Source organism: Lathyrus oleraceus, chromosome 5 (genome assembly GCF_024323335.1).
Source record: "Lathyrus oleraceus cultivar Zhongwan6 chromosome 5, CAAS_Psat_ZW6_1.0, whole genome shotgun sequence".
NCBI classification, from domain to species: domain Eukaryota; kingdom Viridiplantae; phylum Streptophyta; class Magnoliopsida; order Fabales; family Fabaceae; genus Lathyrus; species Lathyrus oleraceus.
The window spans coordinates 535,388,085-535,414,020 of NC_066583.1; the positions used below are offsets into that span (position 1 = coordinate 535,388,085).

At 34.0% G+C, this 25,936-nt stretch overlaps 1 protein-coding gene across 1 annotated transcript; it reads left to right on the forward strand.

Moving 5' to 3' along the window:
- The first annotated feature begins 12,759 nt into the window (after nt 1-12,759).
- On the forward strand, nt 12,760-15,846 carry LOC127086165 (gamma-glutamyl hydrolase 2). Its single transcript, XM_051026888.1, has 10 exons — nt 12,760-13,220; nt 13,332-13,418; nt 13,580-13,669; nt 13,986-14,080; nt 14,423-14,483; nt 14,674-14,763; nt 14,884-14,946; nt 15,042-15,130; nt 15,395-15,487; nt 15,572-15,846. Exons 1-10 carry the CDS (start codon nt 12,915-12,917, stop codon nt 15,603-15,605), a joined length of 1,008 nt encoding a protein of 335 aa, XP_050882845.1. The 5' UTR covers nt 12,760-12,914; the 3' UTR covers nt 15,606-15,846.
- Nucleotides 15,847-25,936: the final 10,090 nt, after the last annotated feature.

The window sequence follows — 25,936 nt, forward strand, 5'->3', positions numbered from 1 at the left end:
GTTTTTGTTGTTTTGTCAACTGCTGAGGTGGAATAAGTAGCAGCAGGTAACTGTTGTGCTTAAATTTTGTGGCTTAAACAACAACTACTTGATTTTGATATTAAACAACAACTACTTGGTTTTGATATTAAACTCCTACATATTTCTATTATGTGCGACAACACTAGTGCTATTAATCTAACCAAAAATTAGGTGTTATATTCTCGCACTAAGCATATTGAGATTTGTCACCACTTCCTACATGATCATGTTGAGAAAGGAGATGTCGTATTTGAGCATGTTGATAGTAAAAATCAACTTACAAATATATTTACAAAACCACTTGCGACCAGACCATTTTTTAACATTCGAAGGAAATTTGGGATTCTTGACATCTCAAATATTGCCTAAATCTTTGATCAAGGGTTTTGGAGGCGGCAGAGTCAACATAAAACTTAGGGTTTGTAGGGTTCAATTTCTTTATCTCTTGTATACACACATTTCGCAAAGTAAGATTTATTATAATATCTCAATTCGAATTTGAATTCGAATTGAGGGCAAATGTACCCATAACGAGGTTGATTGGGAAACTTCCTAAACAAATCCTTGTTTACTCTCTCTCTCTCTCTCTCTCTATCTTTATCTCTATCTATCTATCTATCTATCTTTCTATTTATCTCTCTCTCTCTCTCTCTCTCTCTCTCTCTCTCTCTCTCTCTCTCTCTCTATATATATATATATATATATATATATATATATATATATATATATATATATATATATATATATATGTGTGTGTGTGTGTGTGTGTGTGTGTGTGTGTGTGTGTGTGTGATACCCCAATTTTGACCCTGAATCGTTGATTCAATACATTCATCATAGCTATTGCATGTCTACATAGCATACCATGCATTCCATACCGCATAGTGCCTAAAATATTAGTCGAAACAATTTTTTCGGACCTACAGACAAACCGGTTGAATTAATCAACGGATGTGCGTTAAATCAGTGAACGAATTTTTTTAAAATCAAGCTTCTAGACATCAATTTTATTAATCTATGTTTCGCGTAGTTTAATCTGGTATGCTCGATTTATTTTTCAGCTAATTCTTCGGCCACTTTTTGATCAGCTCAAGCCTACTTAACCGGTCAAAATTTGTTTCAAAATTGGCTCAAACGCTGTATTTTTCCAATAAGTTTATTTCGCACTGATCATTTTGGTGCATTCATGTTAATTTTTCAAACATTTTTGTGTCCGACTCTTATTTATTTTGAGTCCTTTTATATTTATTTCTTTGACTAAATTTTTAAAATAATTATTTAGAATTAGTTGTAATGTCATTTCGGTTTTGTTTAGATTATTTTAATATGTTTGATTTTATTGACTTTAATTATTTATTTTATTTTATTCTACGCTAAAATTATAATAGATGGTCCTTTTCATCATTTATAAAATTAAGAAACCCTAGTTTAAGTAGTATATATAGTTTAGGATGATTGAAAGTTAAGGGGAGGCCAGTCCAAGGACCTAGCAGCCGCCCCATTTAGTTCTCTCCTCACACGCCTACATACTCTCCTTATACTCTCTCTGCTGAAGAAAATAAGAAACAAAAAAAGGAAAGATAATAAAAAACAAATCCCCACTGCTCCCTTACTGTTCATCGTCCGCCATCGAAACGCCTCACTTCCACTGCTCACTACACAACCCTCAGCCGCCGCAAACCCATCTTCTTCCCCAAACCAACAACCCATTTCTCAAAAAACCCATCACCTTCTCCCTAACCATAAACAACCCAACCACCCTTCACCATCGCGTCTTCAAACCACCATCTTCGACGAACCTGAAGAAACCACCACAACCGATTCACCTCCATCGACCTCTCCGTCGTCAAACGCCAACAATCTCAACCAATCCCTTCTTCAACCTCTTAACCTTTTTCCACCTACAACCCAACGCCGCTCCCTCAAGAAACCTTCACTCTCTCTCCGCCACTCTTTCCTTCCCCACCCTTTCCTTTTCTGCCTCACCAACACAACCACCAAACCCCACCATCACCGACCGCGATCCATGGATTCTCAACCAGATTAACTGAAGAAGAAGCTCGTTTGCTCGAGAGCCAAACGGGGATTCTAGCGGTGTTGCCGGAGGTTAAATACGAGCTTCACACGACAAGGACTCCTCAGTTTCTTGGCCTTGATAAAAGCCCAAAGATGTTCCTGGAATCAAGTTCAGCAAGCGAAGTTGTTGTTGGTGTTTTAGATACCGGTGTTTGGCCTGAAAGCAAAAGCTTCGACGACACTGGATTTGGACCTATACCCGCAATACGGAAAGGCGCGTATGACACAAGGAATGCTACTAACGCTACGAATGGGAATTTTTGTATGATGGGAACTTTATCGCCGGAATTAGTCGCACCGTCGATAAAACAATAATCGGTAGTATTTCGGTTTTGATTTTGTTTCGGTTGGATATACTGTTGTAGTGTAAATGTTAGAAGTAGTGTGTTGTTAGACTTTTTTTTATCGCATATTCGCTTGCAGCTGTATGAACTTAGGAGTTGTGTTTGATTCTGTTATCTCACCGTTATGATTCCGTTCATATCCTATTACGCTTTTGAGTTCACATATAAAGGAAAAGTCGTATTAGGTGTTTGTTTAAATGTTAATATATAGAGTTATTATGTCGACATTTTGTTGATTGTGACAAACTTCTGAAATTCTTTTGATAGCATTCGTAAGACAAGTTTTAAATTCTGCTCAGCATGGTAAGAGGAAACTAAATGAAACTTCAAGCACTTCAAATAATAAAGTCAAAAGGTGGGAAGAAGCTAAGAAATCAAGGAGGATGTGATTGGCTGCAGAAATCCATTTGTGGGTCCTGTTTCAACCAAGTGCAAACACTACTTCTGTGAGCATTGTGCATCAAAGCATCATGCAAAGAATAAGAAGTGTTTTGTATGCAATCGGCCAACACTTGGTATTTTCAATGTTGCTCATGAAATACGAAAGAAGAACGGCCACACCATTATCCTTTTATCTCTCTTCTTATAGAACATTCATCTTTTTTACTTATAGAGAAAACCTAAAGAATTTGTCAACTTTTTTTTGCAAGATCTCAAACGAGTTTCCTTTCAAATTTCCATTTTTAAAACAATTTTATGATGGGTAATCTATGAAGTTTCCATTAAACTGTGTTTCAATTTCATGTGGTAGATAAGTTTATTATTTGTTAGATTTAATAGTTACTATAAAGAAGTGGATCTAGGAATTTTCAGATGTCTATGTCAAGAAGAAACAAGAAGATTAGCTTCATTGTTAGGAGTAACAATAACTTTGATCTTAGTTCTTCAATTTTTTTGAACTTCCGAATAATAGTTTTTTTTCTTCTTCTGTTATTGCCAAAATTAAAAGTTTCACAATGGATACACCTTTGGTAAATTCCACAATGGAGACTCACGATGTAAATGTGAACTTCAATGCTTTAAATTCAAGCTCAGTTAGTCCTCTAGCTCTTCATTAGAATCCATGTGCTACAAACAAGGAAGCAACGGTATGTCTTTTTAGATTTAGCATATATATTCATTTACATTTTTTAGATATTAGTGTTTTGTGAGGTTAATGAAGAGGCCCATGCTAGCTAGGTCCATCGGCTAGATTGTGTTTTTAGCAACAACATAACACTGCTCACGATTCACTATGTAGTTTGATAACGTCAACAACCTTCAACTCACCAACACCCTTCAGCCAACATTAGTGACACATTAATATTATTGCGATGCATAGGTTCAGGTGCTCGGATTCTTGTAGAGTTTTTCTTATATGAATCCACTATAAGTTAGCTTGGAGCTAAATTTGGTCGCTTTCGATTTCGGTTGGTTTCCGGTCCCGTGGCTTACTCTCGGGCCTTTTCTTACAATGAGATTTTAAGCAATATCAACTTAATTTTCAAAATAATTTCAGAATAAATTATAAATCATTTCCAAACTCAATTAAATCATTCTGGATTCGAGTCAAGTATTTTCTCAATCAAACATAAGTTACAAAAATATTTTCTTAAATCAAATGCAATATTAAAATTGTTTTTTCTAACAACTATTGAAAAGAGGACCATTGGAATCTAGCATTCCGGTGGGAACCCTCGAATCAGTCCTGAGCCCCGCGTTTTAGATTAACCGTTCATTCTTTTCTTTCATTCTTAAAACACTTTAATTAACGTGGACAAATTAAGGGCCGTTGGGATCAAGCGTTCTGGCGTAACCCTTTGAATATTTGATTCTCATCAAGTGTTCGTTGTACATCAATTAATTTTCTTCAATAATTCGAATGAAAGAGGACCATTGGAATCTAGCATTCCGGTGAAACCCTGATTATCGATCTTGGGGCTTATGCCTCATTCTTATAAATATTCGTCTTTCAAAACTCAAAAAAAAAATATACTTAACTCCTACCTTAACACCTTTCCAATAAAGATGGAAATGGAACATGGTGTATGCCATGCACTCCTGAGATTAAGATTCAAGGTGGATGCCTTGCCTATCTTAGCTCTCGCCATCGTTTAAATTTGTCGACGCGGTTTCTTCAAACCCCTTTCTCAATCAAAAACCTAAAAAATACTTAATCTTTATTAAACATTTTTGCCAATAAAGATGGAAATGGAACATGGTGTATACCGTGCACTCCTGAGACTAGGATTCGAGATGGATATCTCGCTCATCCAAGTTCTCGCCATTACTCAAAATAAATCCAACCAATCAAACTCTTTCTCGCCGCCGTGCGACTAATCAAAAACCTTTTTCATAAACAAAAGACATATTGTCTTAGGGTGATGCAAAACAATGTTTCGGCCACGATTGTTGAGTCGAGATAAGTGACACTTTTCCGAATGTAGATTTATAAATCCGTTCGATTTGTGGTGTACGTCCGCTCCTCATCTGTTTTGGGTAAAACAATGTTTTCGTCGATTAATACAGTATAGCTTTCGCTAAAATTGACCAACAAACAAACATTTTTCTACCCAGAACTACGTAAGCCTTGATTTCTCTTTTGAGATACGTAGGAGCAGGATTTGTAAATCTTGTCAGGCCCACTAATAAAAAACTTAGGTTTAGTCCTTCGTCAAAAAAATCCAAAAACTTTTCTTCTCTCTTCTATTTTATTCTCTCCCTCATTATAACTTGAGAAGACTAATATAAGCTAACATTCAAAACGAAACTAATTAAACGGTTCCCGCTGAATACAACGGACGTGAGGGGTGCTAATACCTTCCCCTTGCGTAACCGACTCCCGAACCCTGATATTGGTTGCGACGACCATAATCATTGTCGTTTTGTCTTGGGTTTTATCGATATTTCCCCTTTCCTTTTTAGGAATAAATAAAGTTCGGTGGCGACTCTGTTTAGTCCATCATTGCGAGCGTGCGATCGCGCTTCGCTTAAAGTCGTATCCCCATTTTTCGAGGTGCGACAATATATATATATATATATATATATATATATATATATATATATATATATATATATATATATATATATATATATATTTGGTTTGCAAATTGTTGATTGCATTGATCGTTTGATCAATATTGTTTGGATCATAATTTTGAATATTTTTTTTAATTTGTGTTGATGTGTAGATTCTTAACCATTTGGTTGTGATTGGATTTCTAGAACAACAAACAACACATAAAATTCTAAACATTGTTGATCACATCTTAAGTGTTTAACAAATTGCTTGACCTAATTTTGTGTGTGTATTTTTCATTGGAGATAGACTTTTCCTATTTTATTATTCAACTAGTTGTTATTAGTTGTTGTTGATTGACTTGTAGATTGTTATCATTGCATTGACACCTCTATGCATATCCGAGCTTTTCGATAGTAGGTTCGGTTAAACGATTATTTGATTCGGGAAAAATTTGAAACTTGCTTCCGCACTATAAACTTTTTCAAAACCAATTTTGGTTCAAGTTTTAACATGTGATCTGTTCACCCCCTCCTCTATATCTTGACCTATCGTCTAACCATTTATGGCTATACAATTGTTTTTATTAAACATAACTTCATAACCACTGTCACAAAATTGTCTGATGCTAAGTAGGTTATGTTTTAATTTATATACTAACCAAACATTATTAATAGAGATATGGGAATTACCAATAGTATCCATACGAATGGTCTTTCCTTATTGGTTTCCTCCAAATCCCACAGTTCCTTCCTATTTTAGAGTTAGGGTTTGGAACATATGAGTTTCTCTTGTCATATATTGTGAGCAGCCACTGTTCAAGTACCAAGATTGTTGCTTTGCTTCTTCCTTGAAGCAAATCTGATGCAAAAATAATTTCAGATTTAGGTACCCATAGTCTTATGGGTCCTTTGGGGTTATTTATGATAGGCTTCCTATTATTTTGAACCTTTTCTTTCATATAGTAAGGTTTAAGATCATTCAAGGCTTTTAATTTAAAAGTTTGATGTCTTGAACAAATCTTAGCCTTTGGTTATGAACCTTTTAGAACCTTAGACTCTGATGTCTTAGGTTATGGTTTCTTCAGAACCTTTGACTTTATAATTTTTTGTTTTGGTTTCTTCATAACCTTTTGACTTTGAAATCTCAGGTTTTGATTTGTTTAGAACCTTTGATTTTACAGTTTTAGGTTCTGACTTGTTCAGAACCTTTGCTTTGTCAGCAACAAGTACAAAATAAGAATGTATCCCTTTCTAAGTAGAGCTTGAAGAAGAAGGTTATATTGGTTTAATTAAGGTTCTCGACCTTGGATTAAAAGGTTTTTAAAATAACTAAGATCCTCTCATCTGCTCTTACTTACACCATAAACCATATATATATAAGTTTTGTTCTATTAAAGTCAGTTATGATAAACTCCTGAAGAGTCATTTCACGCTCATCAAGAGGTTTATCAGACATTTCTTTTACTAGAGCAATGAGATCTCTTTTTAAAACTTCATTTTTATTTTAAGAATATTTTAATTCATCTTTCAATAGATCATATTGATTTTTCAATATTTTCATATGTCTGAATTTTTCTTGACAAAGACCCATAAAGTCTTGAACAAGAGTAATTAAATTAGAATGGGATGATTTAGAAAATACCTCATCTTTGTCTTCAGACTCTGATCCAGAACTGAGTCAGATTTTGTGTCATAAGATATAAGAGCCATCAAAGCTAGATTGGCTTGTTCTTCATCTTTGTTAGAGGTTTCTTCTTTGTCAAGTTCATTTTAAGTTTCGATGAGACTCTTATTCAAATTGTTTATGAAGTTGTCCTTCTTATAGCTTCCTTTCTTTGACTTGTCCTTTTGTGCCTTTGGAAAGTCAGCAATGAAGTGATTAGACTTCTTGTAGATGAATCATCCCTTATGATAATCTTTCTTTTCTCTGAAGCTTGATCCTATAAAGCCATTACTTATGCCAGAGAATCTTTTGTTCTTATTGGCTAGATACTAGAATATTTTGATTTTGAAATACATTTCTTCATCATCAGAATCGTCTTCAGAAGTTCCTGCATGAGCTACTTGTTGGTGTAAGCCCTAGAGGCCAATACTTTTGGTACTTGTATCGAATTATTTATTAATAACAAAAGGCTTTTTCTTTATTATGTTTGTTTAATAAAGTACCTAGAATAGCTAGTCCGTTTAATGTATCAAGTGTGACTTAATCGTGAGATCACATTAAACATAAGGACACTATTCTTAAAGTATCTGTAGTCGAGCTTTATTGTGAAGTGGGATAACATTACAGCATGAAGACTATTATGTATATAGACTAATGATCACATCTCATGGATCATGGATAAGGAGTTATCAAGTCTTAAACATAAGTATGAATATTAAGAGTAATATTTATACTGGATTGACCCGCTATGAGAATACTATATAGAATGTTATGCAAAGTGTCATAAGTTATTCTCATGGTGATAATGGTGTATACCACCCTTTGACCTGAAACCACTATGGACCCTAGATGTAGAGTCGAGTGCCTTGTTGCTAATCAAACGTTGTCCGTAACTGGATGACCATAAAGACAGTTGATGGGTACTCCACGAAGCATGCTAAGGGACATGAGTGACCTAGATGGAATTTACCCATCATGCATAACAGGATAAATGTCTATGGGCCCAATATTGAACTGGACAAGGATGACACAGTTTATGCCTTGTGTTCAATATAGACATAAGGGCAAAAGGGTAATTATACACATAAGTATTATCACAGAAGGATTTGTCAGATCACATGATATTTTCGTGTCTTGGGTAGCAGTGATGTGTTGCTAGATACCGCTCATTATTTATTATGTTAAATGCGTGATTTAATATAATTGTCAATGCCGCGAAAACCTACAGGGTCACACACAAAAGGACGAATTGATGAGAGATAGAGTAACTAAGGAACATCGTAAGGTACGGTGCACTTAAGTGAATTGTAGAACATCGTAAGGTACGGTGTACTTAAGTATAATACAAAATATGGTAAGGTACCACCGCTTAAGTGATTTTGGCATATTATAAGATATGGGCCACATACACTTAAGTGGGCTTTTTAGCCTATAGCTCACACAAGTGGTTCTATAAATAGAACCCTTGTGCAGAAGCATTTGTGCAGTTGCAATTTCATTTCTCTCTCTCTCTCTCTCTCTCTCTCTCTCTCTCGCTCTCTCTCTCTCTCTCTCTCTCTCTCTCTCTCTCTCTCTCTCTCTCACACTCACTCACTCACTCAAAGCCTTCATTCGTAACAGCTAGCACTGAGATTGAAGGAATCCGTTCGTGTGGACTGAGTAAAGGCGTTGTCATCATTCAACGTTCGTGATCGCTCCGTAGATCTGCATCAAAGGTTTCAATCGTCACAATAGGTAACGATTCTATCACTGATCATGCCCATTCGTAAGGATCACTAAAGGAGAAAAATTTTAATTCCGCTGCGTTTTGGATCGCTATTCTCCTTCACCACTTCTTCAGGTTCCTATATTTTAGAAGACTTTACAGGTTGAGAAATATATTTCAAAGTAAAATAATTTGATTTCTTGGCAGGTTCATCTCCATTGAGCTGCATCTCATGACTTTGGAGATTGCTTATTAGGCTTTCAAGACTCATAGTGTTTAAGTCTTTGGCTTCCTGAATGGTTATCACCTTTGGTCTGTATCTCATAAGAAAACTCTTGAGAATCTTCTTGACACAATCATATGTCATATAACTCTTGTTCAGAACTTGAATTCTGGATATAAGAACTTAAAACATTGAGAACATGGTTTGAATGTCTTCATCTTCCTTCACTCTGAACAGTTCACATTGTTGAACCAGAAGGTTAGCCTTTGCTTCTTTTACTTATTGATTCCCTTCATAGGTAGAAACCAAGGATTGAAAATGGTTTTAGCAGTAGATTTATCAATAATATTGATGTACTCATGGTGAGGTAGAGCATATGCCAAAATGCCTCTAACTCTGTGATGTTTCTTATAAGTCTTCTTTTGAGCAGGTGTGAGACTTTTTCTATCAGCTACCATTCCTACTCCATTAACTGAAATAGAAAATGAGCTTTTCAAGAATGTCCCACAGCTCATCATAAAGACATATGACGTGAGTGTACATCTTGCTCTTCCACCATTAGAACTTTGTAGAGTTTCCACTGAAAGTTGGAGGTCTAGTTGTATAGTTATTCTTTTCTCTCAGGATCTTTTTTGTACCACGATTAAGTGTTAAAAGCATAAACTATACTCTGATGCCAATTGAAGGTGAGAAAAATACAAGAATGTGATTGAATCATGTTAGCTTTCTTTTTCTTTTCTAAAAATCTCTTATCAAATTCTGAACACAAGGTCTAGAATCTGAATCAGATTTAAGTGTTTAGAAGCAGATTAAAGCAGTTCAGAGGAAAAAAGGAAAGCAAGAGAGACACAAGTAGTTATCCTGATTCCTCCCACAAATTGAGAGTAGTCCAGTCCTCTTGCACTTCTAAGGGATTTTTACTATAATCAAAACTGATTACAATTGCTCAAGTACAAAGCAAGAGACATACAATGCTCAAACACACAATTAAGTGATTTTTATGCTCAGGCATACAAGCAAGAGACTTAAAATGCTCAAACATACAGGTAAGCGACTTCAAATTACAAAACACACAAGTAAAAGACTTCCAATGCTCAAGCACTTAGCAAGAGACTTCTTAAACTCTAACTTACAGTTAAGAGATTATGAAAATCTACACTTGATATACAATCAGAGATGCCGAAAAAATACAACATAAAAAGACTCTTTATAACTTAGGAATTTCTAGAATATACAAGTGTTAAGAAATTCTAAGTCAACTTTGTTCTTTTTCTTTGACAGGGTAACAACTATTTTATTGTTAATGGTACATTATTGTTCTTCAAACCTCCAGCTCCTTATATAGAGATAAAGAAAAAAGTCATTGAATAGTTTGTACAAGAGAGTTGTTGAGAAGCTTGATTCAGAGATGTTGAGATGTTTCTTGATATGGTTAATACCATTGAAATCTCACTTGAAATCCCTTTGCTACGAAAGGAATTATATGTTGCATCCCATCTATCTTCTGTAGATTTTTGTTTAAATTTTCACGTGATCAGAAGAAGACAAAATGTCCTTAGAGTCAGATGGTGACCTATCAGAATCTCCTCGATCCTTGTGTTAGCCTGATATTCAAAGTCTGAATCTTCATAGGCTGGTTCTTTAGAGTCTGGATCTTCAGATGCTGAGGTCATTCAAAGTCTAAGTCTTCAGAATCTGGTCTTCAACTTCTGATCTTTTAGAATCTAGATCTTTAGCTTCTCTTTAAGTGTTCATTCTCAGTAGTAGTACTAGGTTCTTTTTAGAAAAAATAGTCTATGATCATGTTAGGGATGTCAACATGGCAGAGGATGTGCGGAGGATGTTTCCTTATTCCCTGCCCCGCCACGGGGGAATATTATTTCCCATCCCCCACCCCACAGATCCCCACGGAGAACTAGAGATCTACAAAGATTGAGTCTTAATTTTTTTTTAATGTTTTTCGATCAAAACTATGACACTAGTATTTCGTTGTTTTTTCTTTTTAAAAAAGATATATTTTGCATCTTTCCTTTTTTTTATAAATAAAAACACATATTGTATCAATAACAAAAAAAATGCAAAAACACTTGCAATTACGAAAATATAACCACTAATTTACTAACTAAATGAAAACAAGTTACTAATTGAAGCATATTGAAGTTGAAGTATAATTACCATAAGCACAATGAACAAATGAGGGTGGCTTTTGTGATGATAATAATGAGAACAAAGGAGACAGGGAATGGATGAGACAAAAAGAATTGAAAAAAATACAAATAGGAGATATTGTGTACACTGTATGTGATGGATGCACTTTTTTAGGGTTTGGTGTTAGACAATAGACCAAGATCTAGAGGGGGGTGAATATATCACAAGTTAAAATTTGAACCAAAATTGGTTTTAAAAAAGTTTATAACGCGAAAGCAAGTTTAAAAAATGTTAAACGACAGTCCATGATCTAGAGGGGGGAATAGATCACAAGTTAAAATTTGAACCAAAATTGATTTTGAAAAAGTTTATAGCGCTGAAGCAAGTTAAAAAAAATTCCCGGATAAAAAACCGTCTGATTGAACGTACTACCGAAAAGCTCGAATATGCGTAGAAGTGTCAATGCAATGACAATAATCCACAAGTCAAACAACAACAACTAATCACAACTAGTTTAATATAATACAATAGGAAAAGTCTATCTCCAATGATCAAAACACACAAAAATTTAGGTCAAGCAATTTGTCGAACACTTAGTGTATGATCAACAATGTTTGGAAAGTTATGTAAGATTTGTTGTTCTTAGAAATCCAATCGCAACCAAATGGTTTGTGATCTACACAACAACACAAATTTCAAAATGCATTCAAAACTATGATCCAAATAATATTGATCAAACGATCGATGCAATCGACAATTTGCAAACTCCCGACTTCAGAGCTCCACACAGAGATCTCCATTAAGAAATGCAAATTGACATTCCTAGGTCATGCACACTTGAACATTTGTTAGTATATCATATTATTCTTTAAATACTTTGTTATCATCAAAATCTTAAAGATATGATACAAACCAATTTTGTTCCAACAATGTGAACTTGACTAGCATTTCCCAAGTGATGACTTGAAATTCGAGATTTTACTGTGGGACAAACAACCATCAAAATCGCTTCAAGTAATGTGTCCAAACATAAGAAAACATGTTCCGACAACCAACATAGTTTCATACAATTTTACATGAAATCTAATAACTTGTGCATACCAATGTAATGTCTTTTAGACAAATAAAATATTTTTTTAAAAAAAAATTATCATCTAAAAAAGAATAGCAACGCAACTTTATTTACCGTTATTTTGATTATTATAAATAGAATTAAATATAACGTTCAAAATCATGATAAAAAAATCTAGTAGAAAATAATTGTATGAGAAATAGTATTGAACAGGTAACAATCAAATTACCCTGGTTTAAAAAACAAAGTTTCAAATTCCAAATAATCCAATCTTAAGAAAATGATGGGCGTATGTATGGTTGTTGTATAATGCATTTATCATACATACAACCTTAGTTTATACTACCTCTAGTCTTTAATATAAAAAAAAAAAAGTTTATTTTCTAAATTCATTAAAAAATTAATATATCTAAATCATATATAGTCCAAATAAATTAATTTTTTAATAAATTAAAAAATATTTTTTTTCTTATATCCAGGATCATCATTATAAAAAACGCTCCTGATCCTCGTGGGGAAGAGAAGATTCTTTCTCATTAGTAAAAAAAGACCAAATATCCTTTCTGCAAAATGGGTCCTCTGAAAGTGACTCTAACGTACTCATTATAATAACACAAATAGCACTGTACTGACACCATTTCAACACTATTCACTTCTCCACCATGTCAAACGCCGTCGTTTTCTTCCTCCTCCTCATCACAATCTCCCACTCCACAATCCTCCTCCCCAGTCAACACCACCGCGACTCGCTCACCTCATCATCCACAACTTGCCCCGCGCCTGACCCCAATCTCTACCACCGCCCGGTTATCGGAATCCTCACTCACCCCGGCGACGGTGCCACCGGCCGCCTCAGCAATGCTACCGACGTTTCCAACATCCCCGCCTCTTATGTTAAATTCGTCGAGGCTGCAGGTGCTAGAGTTATTCCCCTCATCTCTACTGAGCCACATGAAACACTTCTCAAGGTATCAATTATTGCAACCTAACTATAGCTTACTGATTGTTTCTCGTTTATTCTTAGAAATGTTTGTGATGAACTGATGATGATACTGAGATCGTTTTTACTATCACTGCAGAAGCTTGAATTGGTTAATGGCGTTCTCTTCACCGGTGGATGGGCTAAAGATGGTCCATATTTTGAATCTGTCAGAATAATATTTAAGGTATTCTTTTTGTGCGAATTTGAATAGAAAGTGGAAGAGTTGTTATTGATGACTGGAAATTTTGTTAGATGAGTTTATTTCCGAGATGTTAAGGAATGATTTGTTGATCTATTGATTTAAAGGCTTTTGTAATTTCACATGAGTTGTGTTTGTTGGTGCAGAAAGCTTTAGAGAAATATGACGCCGGTGACTATTTCCCAATATATGGCATCTGCTTAGGCTTCGAACTTATAACGATGATAGTAAGCGAGGTGAGTTAGTTTTCTTATGGTTCTACTATCATTTTTACTTTCTTTATAAAAAATGTTCGTCACAGGAAATTTGTTTTCGATAAGTCAGATACATGATTAGTTAGTCGCCACAGCTATACTAATTAGGATATCTTATTATGTTGCCTTGTTCTGTAAAAATTAGTGTTGCGAAAAGTTGTGAAAAGTTGAACACCTTGAACAATATTCATGAATTGAAATGTTGCGAAAAGTTGAAGACTTTTGACAAGTTACATCACATTCTGGTCCTTTTTTTGTGTATGTTTACATGTTTGGCTGTTCTTTTTCTTGATGATAGGACAATAATATTCTTGAAGAATTTGCAGCAGCAAATGAGGCAAGTAGCCTTCAGTTTGTGGAGAATACAAATATAGAAGGATCTGTATTTCAAAGGTAAACAATCTTTGTCAATTGTATCTTTTTGTAGTTGCACATTGATCTCTCAATTGTATCTGGATTTGGTTAGTATGATTAGCTATCTTTTTCAATTGTATCTGGATTTGATTAGTATGGTTTGCTATCAGTGATGAGAGTCATTTCTCCCAACACGTAAAGAGAAGTTAGAAGATGCACATTGCCACTGCCCAAGAAAATCTTTGAATTGTTTATATTGCAAACCGTGCGTTATATGTTCGATAGTTTTCAGTCATTCAAAAGTCATTAATTTATAGGTTCTTTCACATTTTGTCACTGAGTTTAATATTTACGTTATTAACCACTTCTTGTTTCCTGCAGATTTCCTCCAGACTTGATAAAGAAATTGAGTACAGATTGTCTCATCATGCAAAATCATCATGTGAGTATATATACACATAATCAATTTTCATAAATTGGAGTATTCGTCTACTTGAACCACATTGTTGATAATCAAGTTGTCATTATTGATGCTATCTTAGTTCTTGAAAAACAAAGTTTAATGAAGTTTATCATATATACAAGTTTGAAATTTAGTACTAAGTTTTGTATCTATTTTTTTTGTCGGACAGTATGGCATATCACCATCAAAGCTCCTGGCCAATGAAAAGTTATCTAGTTTTTTCGAGATCTTGACAACTTGCACCGATGGAAATGATAAGGTAATCAATGATATATTTTCTTATGAGGTGATAGCGTTCCTAAATCAATCTTTTTCATTTCATAACCTTTGATGAGCCTCCATCATGAGTAAAATCTAATACAAATTGTACTTGTTTTAGGTTTATGTTTCCACAGTACGTTCACGTAAATATCCAGTGACTGGCTTCCAATGGCATCCAGAGGTGATTATATTTTACACCGATGACTCAGATTTCATTCACCGCTTTTAGTTCTTTATTTTAGCTATATAACATCCTTTGTTAAATGGTGCTTACAGAAAAATGCCTTCGAATGGGGCTCAGCGAAAATTCCACACACAGAGGATGCCATTCGGGTAACTCAGCATGTTGCAAATTTTTTGGTCAGGTCAGGACTCAAGAATTTAATAATAACTTCATTCATTTATTGAATTTATGCTTACTGTTTTCAATCAAGAGAAGTATTATTGATCATATATGGTCTCCTTACCCATATAACTTCGTACTAGTAAATCCAAAATAAAGTTTGGAAAACCATCTGTGAAACAATCTTGCTAGCTATGAATCATTGAGTTTCATTTGCTATATTTGTTTGCTCGTACTTATCAATGGCTATCTTGACATTGTATTACTTTCACGGATCGTGCTCCAGTGAAGCGAGGAAATCCTTAAACAGACCAGTTGCTCGGGAAGTGTTAGACAATCTCATTTACAATTACAAACCCACTTATGGTGGAAAGGCAGGGTAAGCCCGGGATTTCTTTACGAAATTTCCATTTTTATGTTTTAATTATAAGGTAGCTTATGTATTTGTTTATGCTTTTTGTAGGAAAGGATATGATGAAGTTTATCTATTTGAATAAATCTAAATGGCGGCGATATCACTGCGCATGAAAATTTGGTGTATTTTTGCATAGTTGTATTGGTGTTGTGCGAGTTTGGGCACTCGTCAAACCCAAAATTTGCAGCTTTTATGTTGAATGTGCATCCGAATACACGAAAACTGGTGAATGACTGTTGTATTAATGAGTATGTATCCATTAGTATGTATGCACAATAATTGTTGTATAAGAAATTGTACTAAAAGACATGCTTATTGGATTAGCCCTTTGTATCCTGTTATTGTTGCCTAGTCTTTGGCCTATGTTGTATACATCTGTTAGAACTAATGCATGGTTGAAGATGAAAAGAATTAGGAAATGATTTGAAAAATATAGTGAGAAGTTTTTGAAAAGGGTAATCCAATAAATAAGTAATTCACGTATTTCATCTTATCTAGTAGAATAAGTTATCTAGGGTCGGATTAGAAATTCTCTTTATGATACCTTGAAAACTCATAATCAGTTTTATGGTAGTAACTCAGATCATTTAAAAGTGTTGCAGGAATGAAATTTTTATGTACGTAACTTAAGATGAATTGTCACAAATTGGAAGAGACTATGTTATATTGTTTATTCTTTTATTACACCTTCTTTCACTGCTATCATCTTCTTTGATGCGTTCATTTCTCTTATTAAACTAAAACATTCTTCTTTTCTAAAAAATATCTTATATGACCTTATGGAGTTGGACCACAAAAAAAGGTTAAGGAAGCAAAAGACCTGTTATAGAAGACGAGACATTGTAAAGAGGGTCAACAAAGGACAGAATGAAAGAACATATTTTGTAAGAATATATCTACCACAATCGGTCCAACTTATTTTTAGGCCCAAGTCAGATTTTAAAAATGAGACTTTTAAAAAATATTTTTTGAGATATTATAAATTTTAACCTTTAAATGGTTTTTTAATTTATTTAAATCATTTTATTTAAATATTTTAGTTGACATTATGATAAACTAAAATAAAACAATATTCTATAATAAACATAAAATTAAAATAAATTAATTAAAAATTATAAGTTAAGACTTGGTCGAACTTTTTTCGGCTGGAAAAGTTACTTTTAAGCTAAAGTTGAAATAAGAGCTTTATAAATAAAGTTAAAGTTGTTCGGTAATACTTATATTTTTTCAATTTTAAAAATAATTTTAAATTAAAAATCGTTTGATATATATATCTACAAATATTTTATTTGATATATGGATGAACTAATGTAAAAAAGTGAAAAAATAATAAAATATGGTTTTTCTCCAAATTTAGTGCAAGTATTTGATGTATAATATTTGTGAGTGAAAGTATTGAATTTGATTCATACTTATAAATGTTGGAAATCCACCACAACCTATGGAGAGTTTCAATCAATCTTGATGAACATGATTATTATCAACCATGCAATGACAATGAAAAGAAAAGAACGATTGAGAAAGAAAGAAAAGAACGATGGAGAAGAAGAATATTTTCTGCAGAGTTTTCTCTCTGTCCATAATCTGTGAAAAACTTCTTTATTCACTTTGCAACTGCAAAATTCTGTGAATACAATGTTATGACTTCTCTATTACAAGAATAATGGTTACTCCCTCTATTTATAGATTTAGGTTAACTTACTCCCTAAGTCAAAGTGCAAAAATGTAAAAGCCCAAAATAGTTAACACTACTAAAAATAGGTCTAAGTCGAAATCATGTGTGAAGCAACATGCTTCAACACTTTGACACACTAATACAACTCAACATACTAGGTAGTTTGACACTTCCTTGTTCTGTCGAGCAACCTGCTTCGACACAAGGAATTATAATTCAACACACCACCTGGTTCATTGTGCCTGAGCTATCTACATTCATCATAGCTCTTAGTCTTCTGAGCACTTCGACATGCACTCCCTTTGTCATGATGTCTGTAATCTGATTCTCAGTTTTGTAGTGTTCCACATTCATCTTCCCAAATGCTACCTACTCTCGAAGATGATGGAACCTCATTTCGACGTGCTTGCTTCAACCATGTGTTATCGGATTCTTCGCCAGATTGATAGCTGGCATGATATCGATCTTCATGGTAATTGCTTCATGGCTCTTCGTTGTTATCTCTTCGACCAGATTCACCATCCATGTTGCTTGACATGCACAAATGGAAGCAACTATGTATTCTACTTCGCACGATGGTAATGTCACTACTGGCTCCTTTCTCGAACTCCAAGCAACTAGTGCACCACCTAGCATAAACACATAGCCAATTGTGGATTTTCGATCCTCAGCATCACTACACCAACTTGAGTCGGTGTATCCTACTAGTTTACATTCTTTTCATGCAGGAAACAAAATGTCTTAGTCGTGGGTTCCTTTCATATGCCTTAGTATCATTTTCGCCGCTGCTAGATGTGATACCTTTGGCTTCTGCATGAGTCTACCCATCATACCTACATTGTATGCTAAGGCAGGCCTTGTGTGACAAAGATATTTAAGTGACCCAATAAGTCTTCTATATTGGGTTGCATCAACATCATCTTCATTTGAATCTTTCGATAGTTATAATTTGGGCTCAGCTGGAGTCAAAGTTGGATAATCTTGCATCTCAAATCTCTTGAGTATTTCACTTGCGTACCTTCTTTGATGCATCATCAAACCTCTATCATTCTTGTAGAATTCGATGCCAAGGGAATATGAAATGTCACCCAGATCTGACATTTCAAATTCTTTGTTGAGATCACCTTTGAAGTCTTCGATCTCCTTCTTACAGCTACTTGTTATCAACAAGTCATCAACATAGAGACATAGTATAAGCAGTTCTTTCTTGCTTCTTCTTACATATACTCCATGTTCAGTTGTGCACTTCATAAATTCCTTCTCCCTTCGAAAGCCATTTATCTTCTTGTTCCAAGCTCTTGGAGCTTGTTTAAGTCCGTACAAGGCTTTATGCAGCCTGTACACCTTTCTTTCTTCGCCTTTTTTCACAAACCCAGCTGGTTGTGCAACATAAACTTCTTCTTCTAAGGGGTCATTCAGGAATTCATATTTCACGTCCATCTGACACATCTGCCAGTTGTTCATGTTTGTTAGATCAACAATCAACCTGATTGTTTCGATCCTAGCAACAGGTGTAAAAACTTCATCGAAGTTGATTCCTTCTTTCTGAAGAAATCCTTTTGCATCAAGTCTCGCCTTGTATAGAGTCACTTCTCATTTGGTATTCAACTTCACCCTATATACCCACTTCACATTGATTGCCTTCTTGTCTTGGGCCAATTCGACAAGTGACCAAGTGTTGTTGACTTTGATTGACTTCAGTTTTCGTTCATTTCTTTCACCCACTTCGAATCTTTCAATGCCTCAACTACATTGACTGATTCGACATCTACGTGGAAAGTATAATGTACCAGCTCACCTTCTTCATTGACCATATCATCTGATGTAATCACACATTCTTACAACCTCGTGCATGTGTCTTGTTCTTTGAGGTCTGCTTGGACCTGCTTCACCTCTGACTTCTTGTCGAACTTCTCTTTCGACTTCACTAGCTGGTTCATCACATAAGATTCTCACTAAATCCTTCTTAACATTCTCACTCCAATCTCATTCCTTAAGGTCATCTATGACCACACCCCTGTTGATCATCACTTGCTTATTCACTGGGTCGAACATTTTATATCCTCTAGTCGAATGATATCCTATCAGGATCATCTGACTCGACTTGTCATCAAGTTTTCAACTCAACTTATCTGGAACATGTCTATGTGTTATAGATCTAAACACCTTCAGATGACTAAAGCTAGGCTTGACACCAGACCAACATTCTTCTTGCGTGATTCCTTTTATCTTCTTCGTCGAACATCTGTTCAGGAGATATGTTGCAGTCGACACAACTTCGCCCCATAATTCTTTAGGTATATGCTTTCCTTTCAACATACTTCTCACCATATTCATGATGGTTCTATTCTTCCTTTCCGTGACTCCATTCTGCTGTGGAGTGTAAGCTGGTACCACCTTATGCACAATCCTTTCTTTCACACATAATATGTCGAAGTCTTTTGACACATATTCTTCACCACCACCTGTAACACCCTTCTAAAATACCCAAATAATAATTAAAACAACAATTATAAATCAGAGTAGATACGCAATTTAAGGGTGTCACACTTGACACTTCACACCAATCACCAAAATAGTTTGTCATGCTCATTTATTTATCAAAATAAAACATTGCACAATACGCAGCGGATAAAGATCAAATCAATCATACAAGCCATGTAACACATTACATGTAAAGTTGTTCAACAACCAAATGAAAACAAATAAAACATCCCGTCCCGATGTTACATCTACCAGAGCATGACCCACTAAGGAACTACACTAGACTTCAAGCACTAGCTTCTACTCAATCACTGCTCGTTACCTGAAAACATAGTTGTAAGGGTGAGTTCCTTAATCGATATAATAAGCATTATAAAATATCATGTAATGCTAAGTAAATGAACACATCTCATCACCCTAATCATATCACACATTCAATAACGGCAACATCAACTCATACTCATAATCATGCTCAACATAAACATCAAAACACACGTATAATATTGGAACACATCCATTCATATTATACACAATACATACATTATGCAATGAGACTCCATGCATGCGGTACCGACTATTCGTGAACATATACTTCAACCTCACCGATCAAATCCAGATACGGCTATCAAGCTCACTAGTCCCACTCATTTGAGACCTAGTGACTCACATCACTAATTCCTCACCATGGGAATTAGCTACCACCCCAAGGGCCATGCTATGCACGCTAAATCACCTAGCATGCAAACATCAACAACAATCCACAATAACTCATCACTAATTCCTCACCATGGGAATTAGCTACCACCATAAAGGCCATACTATGCACGCTAAATCACCTAGCATGCAACATCAACAATCCACAATGGACATATGCTCACACTCTAAGCCATAAACAGTCCATTCACAATAGCATACATAATAGATATATTCACAACATTATGCACACCATCATACATTATCAATACAATTATCACAGAATCATATTATGTCATGCCATATAATCAATCACAGTATTAGCACACTCTACTAATACCTACACTGCTCAAAACAACGGGAAATTGATCCCTCCTATATCATACACCGATATAGGCCAATCATCAATTGTTCACAATATTTAAAATATCAGTTTTTCTACTTTTCCAACAGTGTTAACCGGTTAACGCCCTAGGTTAACCGGTTAACGCAACACAGAACACGCTTTCTGGCAATTTTAACAGTGTTAACCGGTTAACACCCTGGGTTAACCGGTTAACGCAAGACAGACAGCAATATTTCACAATTCATAACAGTGTTAACCGGTTAACACCCTGGGTTAACCGGTTAACGCAAGACAGAAAGCTGTTCCTGCGCTAACACGAAGCAGAATGCAGAATTCTCCGCATTTTCCGCCGTTGGAGGACTTCCGGACCTCCGATTCCAATTCCGTAAAAAGCTACACGTTCGGAAAATCACAACTCACCCAAATATAGATTTAATCACAGTTTTTAACGTAATTTGATCATCACAATTTGCAACATTCATCATCCAAATTAGGGTCAATTCAATGGCTTATTACTACCCATTACATGTTAACCCATAATACCCATTAAACGACGATAAACCCCCCTTACCTGAGTTAATCCGGCAATCCTTCTTTGACCTTCAACAATCGTGAATTCTCTTTTTGAGCCCTAGCCTCTTCTTCTCCCTTTCTCAGTTCTTCTCTTTTCTCCCAATCCGTACGTGTTCTCTGTTTTCAGTATCAAACCCTTTTTACCAAAATGGGACTTTTTATATATATTCCAACTTATTATTCCAATAATAATAATTCCAAATAATATTCCAATAATAATCTAATTATTTAATTAAATTAATAAATATACTATTAACTTAATTTAAATAATTATCATATTTTATCGGGGTGTTACACCACCAGTCCTGAGAATCTTGATCTTTCGGCCGCTTTGTCTTTCGACCATAGATTTAAACTTGGAAAATACCTCAATCACTTCACTTTTCTTCTTGATCAGGTAAGCCCACAATTTTCGACCGAAATCATTTATAAATGTAGCAAAGTATTTGTTACCTCCAATCGAATCCACTTGGATAGGATCACATACATCAGAGTATATGACTTCAAGAATTGCCTTCGACCTTCTTCCTGCATCCTTATTAAAGTTGTTCTTGTGTTATTTCTCCTAGACACATTCTTCACACACTTCATTTGGAATGTTGATTTATGGTAATCCTGAAAACCATATTTCTTCTCTTCAAATCTCTGATGTCTTTGAAATTGAGATGGCCAATTCTATAATACCATATCCATTCATCTCTACTGGCTACTGTTGTAAGTCATTTATGCTCCATCACATTAAGCTCAATCTTGAAGGTTATATTCTGAGACATTGGAGCCTTCAAGATCAACCTTCCATTTGAGTCGAGAACTCTCATCATCTTATATTTGATCGACACCTTGTAGTTCTTTTCGACTAACTGCCCTATGCTGAGCAAATTACTCTTCATGCCTGGTATGTACAACACATTTGAAATTACTGATCTCTTGTCATCTTTCCTCATAATCGAAACATCACCAACACCTTCAATTGCTAGAGTGATGTCATTTGCAAATTTCACCATGTTCTTCATTGAGGGATTTATGTTGATAAACCAATCTTTCCTTCCATACATGTGTGATGAGCATCTTGAGTCAAAGTATCACTGGTCCTTGAATCTCTCTCCATCTCTCGTTGTAACCATCAACAATGTCTCTTCTTCTTCATGTTTCGTCAGCTTTGCATAAGTTTCTTGATTCTTCTGCTTTTCTGGACAATCACTAAAATAGTGACCATGCTTATGACAATTGTAACACTGAATGTGACTCTTGTCTGGCTTTTGACCACCACCTCTTCCTCTACCTACACCACCACCTATTTAGGTGCCTTAGTTCCAGGGTTTTCTCTGATTCGACTAGTTTCCTTCTTGATAATTTCGATCGGTCGAATTGTTGTAGCCTCTTCTTCCTTTATTGACATTCCAACTTCCTTTGCCTTTCTTTTCTTTTGGTTATTGCACCTGCAAAGCCATATCACTCTTCGACTTTCCTACAATTCTTTTAGTCGTTCTTTATTCATGAGATTCAAGCCTCCCTTGAAGCTCTTCCTTTGTCAGTTTTAACAAATCTTTTTACTCTTCTATGGCTACTACCACGTGGTCGAACTTTGGAGCCAACGACCTCAAGATCTTTCCAACAACAGATCTTGATGTCAACACTTCTCTACATATCTTTATTTGATTCACCAGTTTCGTAACCTTAATGAAGAAATCAATTATACTTTTATTGTCTTCCATCTGAAGCAATTCGTACGTCCTTTTGTGAGTTTGTAACCTCACCTTTTTCACCTTCTCCGCGCCTCCAAACGATTTCTCCAGAATCTCCCATGCTTCGTTCGTTGACTTTACATCACTAACCTTTTCAAAGTTATCTGAATCAACATATTGATGGATTATAAAGAGAGCCTTATAATCTTTCTTTTTCAATTCTTTATGTGCAGCTCTCTCTTGATCCGTCACGTTTTCTATAAGCGTTGTTACTCCTTCATTCACAAGATCCCAAATATCTTGATAACATAACACAACTTTTATCTGTCTGCGCCAATTCGCATAATTATTGTTCTTGAGAATCAGAAGATTTGCTGGAAAATACTCGTTTGGATGATTCATTGCCATCGTGATTTTCTTCCCTCGAATTGCTTAAATCGGAGCTCTGATACCAGATATTGGAAATCCACCATAACCTATGAAAAATTTCAATCAATCTTGATGAACAAGATTATTATCAACCACACAATGACAATGAAAATAAAAGAACGATTAAGAAAGAAAGAAAAGAACGATGGAGAAGAAGAATATTTTCTATAGAGTTTTCTCTCTGCCCACAATCTATATAAAACTTCTTTATTCACTTTGAAACTGCAAAATTTCGTGAATACAATATTATGATTTCTCTATTACAAGAATAAATGTTACTTTCTCTATTTATAGATTTAGGTTAACTTACTCCTTAAGTCAAAGCCAAAAACTACAAAAGCCCAAAATAGTTAACACTACTAAAAATAGGTTTAAGTCGAATCATGTTTGAAGCAACATGCTTCGACACTACAACACATTAATACAACTCAACACATTAGGTGATTCGACATTTCCTTGTTCTGTCGAGCAACCTGCTTCGACAAAAGGCATTACAATTCAACAATAAAAACAATATATATATATACATATATATATATATATATATATATATATATATATATATATATATATATATATATATATATATATATAGACATTTTTACACAAAAACGGATACAAATTAAAATAAAACACTATAAATGAAATATGTTATAAAAGATTAAATGAATACTTTTTTATAATTATTTAAAAATGTGTGTGAGTGAATAAATCACTAATTAAAAAAAATTATCATGAAAAAAATTACAATTTTAAAATAAATAATTTTAATAAATTAATCAAACAAACTTTGTAATCTTCTGTCCTAGTTAAATACTGCACAACAATAACAACGATGTTTGTACGTGATTGAATATATATATATTAAATTATATAAAATGAAGTAATATAAGAAGAATTATGAAAATATATGTTCGTCTAAAGAATTGAAAAATAATTTATAATAATTTGATAGTATAAATTATATTCATTAGAATTCAAAGATATATCTAATGATGTGGAAGTAAATGTTTTGAAAAGTTTTTACAAAATTTCTTTCGACTACTTTAGGAGAAGCTTCCTTAAATTGTATTTTTATTCTTATTAGAAAAATCGTTTCTTTTATAAATTTTTTTTTATAAATATTGTTTGACCCTACTTCTTTAACGTAGAAGATAAGCCAATAAAAAGTCGGGTCAAACGGTACCTAACGGTACCCCCGTATGTAAATGTTAATCTAAGTCTTTTAACTTAAAAATATTTATATTAATCATTTTTTGTCTAATTACCAATTAAAAAAAGTTAAAAATTAATCACTAAATTTGTCGCTAATTAAATAAAAAAGATTAATATATTACATTTTGAAGTTTTAAAAAATTGAAAATAAAAGATCAAAATATGAACTTCAAAATTAACATACGATATAAAAAATAATAATAAACCAAAAAAAAGTAAAACTTGATTGCAAGATATATTTCATATAACATCACTCTTCACCAATATAAAATTGTTGATGAACTAAATTTTTTAATGTTTAAAACTAAAAACTTTATATAAATATTTATAAAATTTATCTATTTGCTTAAAATAAAATAAAAACGCTATTTTATAAATAAAAAAAAATCAAATTCACATGATCACTTTTTCATAATTCAACATGATCACTAATTATCAATTAAAAAAACACTAATTACTATGATATATTTTCCTAAGACATAAAAGTCAAACAACAATTACTACTTGATAGTTGTAACGTGCATTAATTCTTACTTACCCCACACAAAGAAAAGAGACACTAACTAAATTCAGTGTATACACAATTGAAAATAAATCTAAAAATCTAAATATAAAAAAAATAGCAATACCAATACATAGGCAAACTAAAAATAGAGGCCCTGGGCAGAGGCCTTGTTCGCTATCGGGCCTGATATCTACACAATTTTGCGAAGATGAGGTTGAATTTCCTAAAAAAATAAATAGGAATATGCATGACAACAAGGCAAAGATGGACGAGATTAAACACTATCAGCCTCGTCCCGCCTCCATGTACCAGTCTCATACCTGCACCTAAATCCAATCAAGAGTAACAATCGATTACTCATCCCTGCTTCTAACGGGTTTCCCCGCCCTGCCCTCATTAACTTGCAAAAATTGTAATATTTTTTTAACATACATGTTTTTTTTTATAATAATAAAAATCAATAATTAAACTGAATACTTAATCATTTTAATTATGAATTTAATTGATATATACTGACAGTGTAAAAAGATTTTACACCGTTAGTTAATCATAGACGTTGGATATTAAAACAAGTTTGACTTTTACTTTAAAAATCTATAAAGTAATGCAAACGGGTGATGGTGATGAATCGACAATGTAAAACTTTTTACATTGACAGTGTATAATAATTAATCCCTTTAATTATAATCATAATATTAGTCATTTTTATTTAATTTGTATTTTAAAAAAAATTGAATAATAATTTTTAAACTTGTTATTTTAAGATTAAAAAGGTTAAATGGATAAGAAGATTATTAAAAATAAGGGT